We start from the raw sequence: 12,678 nt of genomic DNA on the forward strand, positions 1-12,678 counted from the left end.
ATTATAATATTTGTTAGTCAGGCCGTGGAACTAAAAATTCCCTTTAGATGTCAATGGAGTCTAGCTGAGTGCAAATGGTCTTTGCTTGTATATCAGTGATCTCACCCGCCACTGGTGGTTCTTTTTTTTTTTTTTTTCTTCCACAATGCTCTTTCTTAAATCTTTTGAAAGGGATATTCGGGTCATTAAAATTTACATTGCATTATGGCTGTTCTAAATACTATTATGAAGCCAAATAGAAACTCTATTTATTTCTAATAGATATATTTAGAAACATAATTACACAAATTGTTTCTGAAATGTTTCCTTTGTCGCTTTTCTAGCGATTTAACCCAATTACAGTATAAAATAAAGCCATATCATATTTTTTTTTCAGTGTTTCGTTTTCTAGAAATTTACATTTATACACTTTCTAAATTTAACAATCATGTGAAATTAAGCACAATAGTTTTGTACTAGAAATTTGAAACAAACACATAAATGTTTCTTATTCTTCTATATATATAGCGCAAAAGGAGAGAATGGCGAAACATTCAAAATACCAGAAAATGACATTGGTTAATTCAAACATTAAGAATTTGAATTATTAATTAAATGAGGATAATATGATAAATTCACATTTTATATATCTATAAGCAAAAGTAGAGAATAGTGAAACATTCAAAATACCAGAAAATGCCCATAATTAATGCAAACATTAAGAATTGAAATTATTAATTAAATGAGGATTGTATGGTAAATTCACACTTTTTCATATTTAAACAAATTAAAATTAAAATAAGATAATAGATCCTATTTTTATAAAACACAACTACCCATTATCTTTTTTAATTCTAAAATAAATTTAAAACTTTATATAATAAAAAAAAAAAGCCTCTCGCAGGCTCGAAAGTGCGTGAAGAGAGGCTAGTATATATAAAGCAAAAGACAAAGAATTGTAAAACATTCAAAATACTATAAAATGCCCTTGATTAATTCAAACATTAAGAATTTGAATTATTAATTAAATGAGGATAATATGATAAATTCACATTTTTTTCATATTAAAAAAATTAAAATTAAAAACAAAATCAAATAATAAGTCCCACTTTTATGGAACATAACTACCCATGTTATCTTTTCTTAATACCAAAAATAAAAGAAAAAAGAAAACTAATTGGCACATGTGTAAGCATGTGCCAATGGGCTAATATTATTTTATGAAAATAAAATCGTCAACCTAAGAACTTTTAACAATACGAGGCACACAACCAACATCGCAACCACCATTCTAATTGCCGAGTCACTAACATCACAACAACATTCAACATTCAATCAAGTGATAAAACTAACAATCTAAGATATTTAAAGGTTCATATCAATGTGTGAGAGTAAACGCGATAGTTAATGGTCATAACTAAGAAGCAAGTATCATAAGAGTAATTAAATTGGAATATAGAATCAGTTTGATTCGGTTTAGAGACGATTCCAATATAGATCAATCTGAACCGAACCAAATTAATTATAGTTTGGTTCAACTCGGTCCAACATTTCAAACCATTTGGTTAAGCCGGTTGTTTGCCCACCTCTAGTTATTACCCTAATCCATGGGGCAACATCATAATTCCAACTGAGAAGTCAACTTCCAAAAGGAATCAAACAAAAACGCAAGCAGAAATACTAAATACCACATCTTTTTTTAAAAGAAAATGTAAAGAACAAAGGCAAACTTTAATTTCATGCCAAGAGACACAAGGCGTTAAACAACTGACCATAATCGATCATTTTCTATAGCTTTGCCCAATGTGTCGGGCACATTCAATAATTAATACTTTTCCATGATAAATGTGTGCAACAAATTGATTGTTAAAACGACACAAACTGACGTTTGCTAATTGTAAACGGCTGTGAAACGCATCTCATACTATACGAACACTTCCACCCCATTAGGTTATGGTAAAGGGCAAATGAGGGCAAACATTATTAATGTGAATAGTAATTGCCCTATTAATTTTTTGATGCATTTTCACCTATTGCCATGGCAATCCAAGGATAACCACTATTTACATAAGATATAAGGAGAGGAATTTATATGTATTTTGGTGTGGGAAGTAAAGAACATAACTAGGTATTTATAAATAATAATTAAAACAAATTCTGAATTTTTAGTTTTTATTATTATTAATTTTTTGGATATTTAAATTGGCCGCTAATGTCAATATGATGTCAGTTTGCCCAAACAGAGCAAGTCTTGCCTTCGAACTTGCCCAATTTTATGGGCCCACATCTTGTCACAACAACCTTTTCTTTATAGGGATTGTTTTTGGAACCTAGGCCCCCTTTTACAAGGAGGGGTGGAAGTGCTCTAATGGCGGTGGTGACCATTACTGTATGGAATCTAACTGTAGCACGCTAAAAGAAAACGAAAAAAAAAAAAACAAAATGGAGTTACATTTCAACCCTAATTATATAAACTGGCAAATTGTAAGAAACAAACAAATGGAGACTACGAGAAACATCTATTAAATATCAGCATATTCGTCATGGAAAGTAACAATTTTGGTCACACAATCAACTAACGTCCAAATACTGGTGGTCCCTAGAAGCTGGTGACAAATTCAATTCCGTGGTCATCCTGAAATGGTGGTCACTAAACCACAAACAATTAGTGACCTCCTCTTCTCAGTCACTCATGAAAATGGTATTAGTCACCACGAGTTTAATCGTTAAAAAATTAAAATTTTTTAGTACAAGTAATAGTCCAAACTAAAAGGAATGACGATTGGGTTAGATTTCGTTAGCCATCACTAAAAAGCTTATAATTTGATCATTAACACGCAATTTGGTCATTGAAACATAAGTGACTAAAAGGTTTAGCCCCTACTTGCCATTACAAAAGTTTGCTATAAACACTTCTCCCAATCAAATTTCTGAAAGGTTAGAACATTTACCTGAGCTGTTAGTCACCTAGCGTTAATTATAAACACAATTGGATTGGCTTTGCCTCAATCTCGAAATATGACACGACTTGCTAATTTCATCAAGGGCCTCAAGCAATCGGGAGAGAATTTCCTCGCAAACAAGTAGGAATAGCTCGAATTGGACTTCCTCAAGGTATGCACGAGCTGTGCAGAAATTTCAGGAGCCTCATACGTGTAGGGATGCCCGTCCGTACTGTCAGTCCAATTCACTCTTGTAACTGTGTAGTGGCTACAACCTTCGGGGTCCTCCATGGACAAAAGTGTTGGGAAGTAATGCTCCTCAGGGTAGCAAGAGTAGACGTTCAAGCAAGGCAGCTTAAATTTCCTCCAAAGTCTCTTGTCTTGGAGCACGAGCAACGAGTGCCGCTTGGTCAAGATATAAAACTGAGATCCAACTCTGAATTGCTCGAAAGGCACTTCCGGGAGCATCACATTGTCTCCCCGAGCAACGTAGCGCTCAGGGAGGTTGGGATCATCGGAGAGGATTTCGATGAAACTTTGGTGATTTGATTGGGTGGCAAAATCTCTTAAAGCGGCGAGTTCGCTGCCATAGAGGGTTTTGTAGACGAAGGGGAAAGAGTGCAGTGGGATACAGTGTTGGGACACCAGGGCAAAGTATAGGTTTAATGGATCGTCCAGGATGGCGTTGGCGAGGAGTCTACGCGCCGCAGAGATGAGCGTGGGGGAGGCCCGCTCGGTCTTCTTTGCCGGGACGAAGCGGCCTTCGAATACGCCGCCGGGAGGAGTGATCTGGACCGTTGGATCGGCATGGATGTAGATGTTGAAGAGGTGTTGGTGGCCATGGAAGAACTTTTCCCATAAAGGGGCAAAAGAGAGGTCTGAGTTTGTGAGGAAGAGGAAGGCGATTTTGGGTTTAGGGTTTGTGGTGGTGCCCAAGTGGGAGATAGAGGAAGAAGATGTACGATGATGATGAGAGGAAGAAGCAAGTATAGCTTTGTGGAACAAAGCGACGTCGTCTAGCTCATCTGGAGACAGTGAGATTTGAAGGTCTGTGAGGAGGAGGATTCTTGGGGCGATGAGAAAGAGGAGAGGGAGAAATATGAGTAGAGACAAGGCTGGGATTAAAGGAGAGGAGAACATTTTGGGTTTTGGTTTTGGATGAAAGTATTAAAACCTAGATTTATGGAATTGGGGGATTGAAATTGTGCAGAAAAAGATAAGAAAGGGAATATTTAGGGCTTAAGTCGACGATAGTGTTTTAGTAATTATTGAAGTTGGTGGTGGTGATGGTGGTGGTGGGGAGAGAGGGATGACATCTTTTTGGAAAGTGGGCTGAAAAGAAAGGGGTTGAGGATTGGAAGAGAGGGAAAGCGATGGATGGATGGATGGATAGATTTGAGTATATGCTTCTTACTTTTGCTTTTGTTAAAGTGCAAATGAACAAAGAAAAAGAAAGTGGAGTGCGATGAGAGAGAATAGGGTTTTGTAGTCAAAGAAAGGGATTGAGGTTTTTCTTTTTTATTTAAGTATGGGGGATTGGACGGTTTGTTGGTTCTTGGGGTGGGGGCTGTTTGGTGCTTCAATCGATTGGGAGTGGAATCATAATTCATGAGTGATCCCTTGCACTACGAAAAGGCGTTTGGGGTGAATTTTACCATTTCTTTTTTCCCATTTGTTACAAAAATTTCCAATCCTTGTGTCTATTATTCGGTTTTTAAGCAAGCCGAAGAAACACAAAATTGTACGGCGTTTGTAACTCAAGTTGTTAAGAGTATTTATCCTTAAATCTTGCCCTAAAAGACCGAGATTGAAGCCCGAAAAGACCTTGTTGGTTATGACTATAGAGAAGAATGGAATTGATTAAGGCACCACATGTGCATCCACCACTTATGGAAAGTTTTTCACCAAGGGAGTGTATAATAACATGATATAACTGGTTTTATTTAGGTTATTTTTGTGATTAGTCTTTGGTTGTCAATTTATTAAATGAATTTTTTCATTTACCATAAAAACTTTCAAGTCATTTCTTAAACCGACCCATACATATATCATGTCTTAGTCCGGCCATGCGTGTGCAGTTCTCTTTTTTCAAATCAAGCCCACTCAATTATCTTTATCTTTAATTTCATTTACTGAGGTGATTGATTGCTTTATTTTTTGAGGTTTTATATTTAAACCTCACACTTCTCTTAGTTCACCCCATGTTCTAAGTTCACCCCAACTTTTAATTTAAATTTTCACAATTTCAAAGTAAACTTCACTATCTTCCCAAACTACCCTTAAATACACTCCAAACTGAAAAAATAAGAAATAAAAGAGATTTTCTATTTAAACCCCTTCAAGTTTCAAACTGATATAAATTGTTGTTGCTTCCTATTCTTCCTTGAGTTTTGCAGTGCATTGGTTCCAACCTCTGAAGTGGTTGTCAATGAACAAGTAGAAAAGGAAGAGGAAAAGGTGGTCGAAGAGTGGTCGTCAATCAACAGTCATTAGGAAGATTGAAAATTCAAGAGTTGGTGCTAGTTCTTCCAAAACATCAAAAGACAGCATGACTCCTCTAAGAACTCCAACTACGGTGTGCCTCCCAATTTCTTTGAAGTTTTTCTAAAAGCATCTCCAAAGATTTGCAGTTTTTCCAACAGTGCTTACTGCTAAAGAGTTTATCTTTGGAACTGCAGGTATCTAAGAATGAGGTGCACAAGCGTTGTACAAAAATTCAAGTTACCCCATACTTTCTAGAGAAAGAAAACAGTTTTACCAAAACATCAGGTATAAATTTTAAATCAAAAATCAAAACAATCAAGCAATCAACAACCAAGAGTACCCAAAAAAAAAAAAAAGCAATCAACGAAGGGAAGAGAATAAGATCATTATAGCGAAACAATCAACAAGTCTTTCCATCAGCTTCCGCACATATTTCAAAGAGGTAGGCTCGTCAATGTTCTACGTCTTTAAAAGAGAAAATTAATCTGGCATAGGATGTAGAAGAGTTTGTATTTTTTTTGAACTTAATTTGAAGAGTTGTGGGGTGTGTGTATAGATATATTAGGGTTAAGTATTAAGTTGGATGACTTTTTTTGTGTTTTTTACACAATAATAAAATTTACAGCTTAATGATTTAAGTATTTGGGTGAACTAAGAGAAGTATGGGGTTTAAATAGAAAAAATCATATTTTTTTATCTTAAATTTAATTCTTGTAGTTCAAATTTGGTCAATCGTTTAAAACTAAAATCGAAATTCTAAAAGACTATTCCATATTTTATATAATAAATTCTGACAATAAAAGAGAACAATCAAATAAAAATTGTGAAAAAATCTGCTGGGAGTGATCTCAATTTGGTGGCAACTGGCAAGACTTCGTCAACACGCAAAACACTGGAATGTCCAGTTTGAGACGGATTGCAGAGAGGTGGTGGTGCGGGGGATTAGTGGCGACATTGGGAGGCAGGTGGGATTCGTATCCTCAGTTGTGTAGAACAGCAATTTTCGGACCCAAAAAAAATACACAGATAAAAAATTCTTACCAGCAATAGGAATAAACAACAATTATAATTATGTATATATAAGTAACCATCCACATGACGTAGAATAAGCATGTCCTTAATATAGCTATTGCTTAACTTCCAAATCCCCGAAAGTCACGGATTCACAAACCAAACCGGAAATAAACACTAATAAACTACAACAGACCACAATGTTGAGAACTTTTATTTTCTCAAATAATCTCATAAGCCTATCTAATCATTGCTGCGCGCATTGAACCCTCTGGGCACCACCATGCATATCGTCATCCTCATCATAAGCCTCTTGCGCCTGTGCTTGCTTTCGACGCATTTCCTCCTCAATGTTCACATCATGCAGCGTAGTCTCCTCGCACTCATCCAGCTCCATGTCCGTAAGCTGGGCAGAAGACCTGGGAGGTAGCACAGCCTCCAGGCCCTTGCACTGTTCTGGGTTTAGTGAGTCCGGGAACTCCACTGTGAAATGAATATACAATTTACCTTTCATGAATGGTCTCTGGTACATTGGCATACCCTCATCATTTATAGCCTTGAATTGATCTGATAGACACCAAAAGAAATAAAAATAAATAAAATTGGTGACCAAATTCTCAAGCGACGAATATTACCATGAAAACCTAGAATTCTCAAACCACATAGCACTACAAGCTAAAGAAAATAAATAACCAATGCACAACATGAATTTCATAATTGTGAATTGTATAACTGCATGGAAAATTACTAAGTACACACACCTCAAAGAAAACTATTCACTAATACGCCTCGTTACAAGACATGCAGCATCAAGAATCTAGGATGGTCTAGAAGTAACATAAAAGTCCTGTGAGAACTGAAATAATTATTCCAGGCTCAAGAAATAGAGAACTGAAAGCTTGGCTATAAGCAATTAGGAAAGAGACAATTACAAACACATAACTACTGTCATTTTGGTCTGTAGCGCATGATACCACCCCCACAAGTTTTCTAATGAGTCTAATATTTAGGCTCAATTGTTTCTTTTACCAGAAAGCAGGCTAAATCTAGTCGCCTAAGTCCAGCTGACATTGAAGAAGAGGGAGAGAGAAAGTAAGAGACATTTATTTCATATGAATCCACAATCACAAGCAGTATGTCATCTGTCAGGTCTTCTAGAACCCAATTTCAAGAACCAGTGTATCATTTCTCTCCTTTTTCGCTTAAACAGATAATTTTCCTTCTGAAATATACTAAGTACATATGCACATGACAGATATAGTATTACGCATAACCCATAAAATGCCAATTCAAATCAATCTTCATTGGTCCAGGTCAATATGGCCCATCCATTTATTTCAACCTACCCCTAAGAAAGGTAGTACAGATAAAATCTGAGGAGATTGAGTTTGCCAATCATTCATATCAGCAATAAACCAGATGCACAAGTACAAGGCAAGGCAACTATTCAGAATGAGTACAGTAATGTGATTACCTGGCTTAACAACTTCACCAGGTTGGGATTTGATGAGGAGCTGTCTTCCATCTAAATGTGTCAATACAAAGTGGAAGCCACAGAGTGATTCCACGAGGGATAAGGTATGCTCAAAGAACAGGTCATCACCCTTTCGCTTAAACTTTGGGTGCTCTTTTTGTTGTAGGACAAAAACGATATCCCCTGTGATGGTGTCAGGCTGCAGAATTAAAAAAAATAAACACAACATGCAAGGATCAATGACAATACCCTAGAGAACTGAAGTATAGAAGTACCAAATAAAAAATCCTCAAAAGATTAAAATAACAATTTAGAATTTCAAACACAATCAAATGAAAGGAAGGAGACCTACCGCTTCATCAGCTTCGCCAGGGAATGTGATCCTCTGACCATTTTGCATACCCTTCTCCACAATGACTTCCAAGACTTTCTTTTCCTGAACAACCTTCTCACCCTTACATTGTGTGCAGCGATCCTTGTCATTAATGGTCTCCCCAGTACCCTTGCACTCATTGCAAGGATGCTGCATTTGCTGGATCATGGAGGGGCCGAGGTGTCTAATAGAGACTTTCATTCCAGAACCTTGGCACCCAGGACATTTCAAAGAAGCACCTGACTTTGACCCTTTACTGCATCATGTCATATAAAATCTCCATATCAGAACCATGAACTACTAAAATAAATTGCTGACAACATACAATTTTAGATATTAAATACTAACCCCCTGCACTTGGAGCAGATTATGTTGCGAGAGAGAGAAAGCTTCTTGGATGTCCCATTGTAGAGATCTTCCAAAGAAACCTTGAGGGGATGGATCACATCCTCTCCCCTTCTCTGCCTTCGGCCTCTGCTGCTTCCACCACCTGGGTACATAGGATCAAAATACTGAGTTCCAATTCATACAATTACAAACAGCTGAAATCGAAACAGAGAAAAGGACTCACCACCAAAAGGGCTTCCACCAAAGAAGGATTGGAAAATATCAAATGGGTCGTGTCCACCACCTCCGCCACCCATCCCTTCTTTGAGCGCGTCCTCGCCATATTGGTCATAGATCTCTCGTTTCTCTGGGTCACTCAGAACCTCGTATGCTTGGGCCAACTCTTTAAACTAAATTATGAAAAGAAATGGAAAAGGTTAGAAATCGATAAATTAAGAAATTACCATCAAATTTATATGTTTCTGACAATTAAATACTAGCACAGCCACCTCCTCGGCTTTGGAATACAACCAGGTGCCCTAAGTCTCTAGAAACCCACATAAACAACTGTTTACAGACGCACATATGCCCAACTGTCTAAAGGCGCACCCGCGAGGAAAACTTCAGAAAACCCAATCCATCAATTGTTTCACCATGAAAAAATAGGTATTCATGTTACCTCAGAATTATTTGCAATATACTGAAATTATCAATAGTGACACAGTCAGAATTATTTAAAACAATTCAGTACTCTCTTTTTTTTCTTAGTATTCAGATGATTTTATTACACAACAATTTTCAATAAATTTACAACAAAATTCACCACCAACTATATTCAAAGCTCAAATAATTTGTCATTAAAAAAAAAGAACAGAAATCCCAAACACTCTAAAGCTCAAAGCTCAAAAACATGCTAGATCTGGCGTAGTTTGACCAAGCAAATACCCGTCAACTCCATCAAGAAACTCACACCAACAAACTGATAAATCAGTAACCAACCAAAACATAACAGAGCTAAAACAAAGTAAAACCTTTTCAGGATCACCGCCCTTATCAGGATGGTTTTTGATGGCGGCTTTTCTGTAAGCCTTCTTTAGATCATCTTGCGAAGCGGTCTTCGACACTCCAAGGATCTCATAGTACTTCGTGTTATCGCTTTTCTTTGGAGCTCTCCCAAACATTCTCTCTTAAACAACTTAATCTGTTCATAAATTCAAAAAATACAAACAAACAAAAAAACCATTAAATTTCAAAAAACAAAGAACCCAAAATAAATCGATGCGGAGAAAGAAAAATAGAAAGCTAACCGATCTTGGGTCGTACGGATAGCAAGATCCGATTAATTGAAGAGGTCGCGTGAAGGGAGCAGAGAAGAGCAAGAGAAACGGCGAGAGAGAGAGAAGCAAGTTTTGGTCAGATCTGAGTTTTAAAGTGAGGGAATGGACGGCTGGGATTGATTGTTAGAGAGCGTGGTAGCTAAGGGTTAGTATTGGCATTGAGACCCAATTTATCATGTACGTGTGGATGCGGGTGGAGGAAGGATCTAGAATTCAGACCCAAAAAAGGAGAAAAGAAAAAAGGAAGGATCTAGAATGTTTTTTTTTTTTTTTCCTTTTTTCTATTTCGTGAAATATTTCATATATACTTAGGATTTTTTTTTGAGAGATACTTCTATATATATATCTGTATATATAAAGCAAAAGACAGAGAATGATAAAACATTCAAAATACCAGAAAATACCCTTAGTTAATTCAAATATTAAGAATTAAAATTATTAATTAAATAAGGATAATATGATAAATTCACTTTTTTCATATTAAAAAAATTTAAATTAAAAATAAAATCAAATAATAGGTCATACTTTTATAGAACATAACTACTCATGTCATTTTTTCTTAATTCTAAAAATAAAATAACAAATAAAAAGCACATGCATTCCAAAGGGCTAGTATATATAAAGCAAAAGGTAAAGAATTATAAAACATTCAAAATACCATAAAATGTCTTTGGTTAATTCAAAAATTAAGAATTGAAATTATTAATTAAATGAGGATAATATGGTAAATTCACATTTTTTTCATATTAAACAAATTAAAAATTAAAGGAAAAATAAGATAATATATCTTATTTTTATGGTATACAACTATCTATTATATTTTTGAATTCTAAAATAAATTTAAAATTTTTAAAAAATTATCTCGCAAGCTCGGAAACGCGTGCAAAGATGCTAGTAAGATACTAAATAAGGAGAGCAATCTTCTCTCTAAGAGCATTTCTAGCACAAGGGAAATGCAGGAGGGGACCTTAGCCTTTGCATTCAAGAGCTTCCACAGCTCGAGCAAGCCCAAAGGCAAAACGAGCCCAAGTTAATGCCTAGGCAACAATGGAAAAAAAAAAAAATTAACGGAAAAAATTTCTTAAAAATACCAAAATTTTCAGAATTTTTTTAAATAAATACCTAGTTATATTCTTCACTTTCTAAACCAAAACTCTATATAAATTCATCTCCTCATATCTCATGTGAATAGTCATCGCCCTTGGGTTTCCATGGCAACGGTTGGAAACGCAATAAGCCTTTTGCAACAGTGTGCACTATTCACATGAATAGTAATAGCCATTGCCTTGCCCTTACCCTTGCATTTTGCCATAGAAATGGGTTGGAAATGCTCTAAGTGCATTTCAACCCAGCAGCCTAGCCTAAGCAAGGCTTCGTAGGCCTCAAAGTCCATTTCCAGTGCCCAATTCATGCTAGGGTAAGAGATGGGCTCCACCAACCTGCGAAAGGGCCAAGGCAAGATGAGCCTAAGCTCCGATCAAGGGTGTGATGCTAGGTGGCGTCAGCATGAAATTAATTTTTTACCTTTGGATCGTGAGCGTACCGCGGGACCACTACGCATGTCACACATGCCAACGGTAAAAAAAATTTATTATTTTTTTCGTTAGCATCAATGCCTGCTTTCCTCCTATGTTGCATGGACATGGGGACAAGGAAACGCGGCACAACAACACAAAAAATCTCGAAAACCTAGAACACAGACACACCTAGGACATGATAATTAAAATAATAATAAATCCTAATAAAATTACAATAGTATATACTTATATATATTTTTTAAAAATTCATACTCAATACTTCAACGTCATAATACCATAAAACAAAAACAAATTCATACTTATTCGAGTTAACTTAGCATTACTCATCTTTCCTTAAACAAAATAAAGAATGATACACATATTCATGATTTATCATAAACCAAATTTCACCACATTTATCGTATATGATCTATCATCTGTAAAAAATATTGTTTATTTTTAGCCCTCTGTTTAAAAATATTTCAAATATGTCCACATAGTTTTCAATAATTTTGTTTTGACTTAAGTTTTAGTTTTATAATTTTCAAAATGGTCCCTATCGTGTCTTGACTTCAGTTGACCATGTCCAAAACGTGTCTTGACCATTGACTCGTGTCTAAACCGTGTCCGAGGCATGTTCACGTGTCTAAAACCCCAACACTTCGACCTGATGGAGTGTCTCTCTCTTTAGTTATGACAAGACACAATCCCTCAAGAGCATCATTGGTTAATTTGTCTGGCTTTTGGTGATATCATTCTCTTATGGTTTTTCCCTATCCATGCATGTTACCATTATCACTTTGTTCTATGCTCTTGACATATTGCCGTGCTTGTGTTTTTTCTTGCTTTTGGATTTTCTGACAAAAAGGGGGAGTGATAGTGCTATGGAATTAAGGGGGAGTTGTGTTTTAATTTTGTTTGAATTATATTTCTTCTCCCACGTACTTCACTGGTTGTATTGTTTCATGTTGTGCAGGGTTTAAAGAGCTTCGAGTTTAGAGTAGAATTTCTTTTGTTAAATCTCATGTAATTCCTTTTGAGTTGTAATGGGTGTTTTGTCTAGGAAATGCCAAAAGAGGAGATTGTTAGTATGGAATTGTGTTGACATTTCCTAGAGCTTAGTATAGGTTTGGAAGTGTCATTTGTCTGTAGGGTTGAAGCACAATTGATGTCTCTGATTTCCAGAAATTTCTCAGCAATCCTGGAATACCAATATTGTGACTTAACACGTATG

At 36.0% G+C, this 12,678-nt stretch overlaps 2 protein-coding genes across 2 annotated transcripts; both read right to left on the reverse strand.

Annotated features, from left to right (window-relative positions):
- Positions 1 to 2,771: 2,771 nt before the first annotated feature.
- Positions 2,772 to 4,406, reverse strand: LOC103330979 (core-2/I-branching beta-1,6-N-acetylglucosaminyltransferase family protein). The gene has a single exon (XM_008233584.3). It carries the CDS (start codon positions 4,059 to 4,061, stop codon positions 2,985 to 2,987), a length of 1,077 nt encoding a protein of 358 aa, XP_008231806.2. The 5' UTR covers positions 4,062 to 4,406; the 3' UTR covers positions 2,772 to 2,984.
- Positions 4,407 to 6,454: 2,048 nt separating this feature from the next.
- On the reverse strand, positions 6,455 to 10,122 carry LOC103330978 (dnaJ protein homolog). The gene is made up of 7 exons (XM_008233583.2): positions 9,898 to 10,122; positions 9,622 to 9,791; positions 8,835 to 9,000; positions 8,612 to 8,753; positions 8,243 to 8,519; positions 7,891 to 8,089; positions 6,455 to 6,983 (listed from the first exon to the last, which is right to left on the reverse strand). Exons 2-7 carry the CDS (start codon positions 9,769 to 9,771, stop codon positions 6,664 to 6,666), a joined length of 1,254 nt encoding a protein of 417 aa, XP_008231805.1. The 5' UTR covers positions 9,772 to 9,791; positions 9,898 to 10,122; the 3' UTR covers positions 6,455 to 6,663.
- Positions 10,123 to 12,678: the final 2,556 nt, after the last annotated feature.

The sequence above is a fragment of the Prunus mume genome, linkage group LG5 (genome assembly GCF_029339155.1).
Source record: "Prunus mume cultivar Tortuosa linkage group LG5, ASM2933915v1, whole genome shotgun sequence".
NCBI classification, from domain to species: Eukaryota; Viridiplantae; Streptophyta; class Magnoliopsida; order Rosales; family Rosaceae; genus Prunus; species Prunus mume.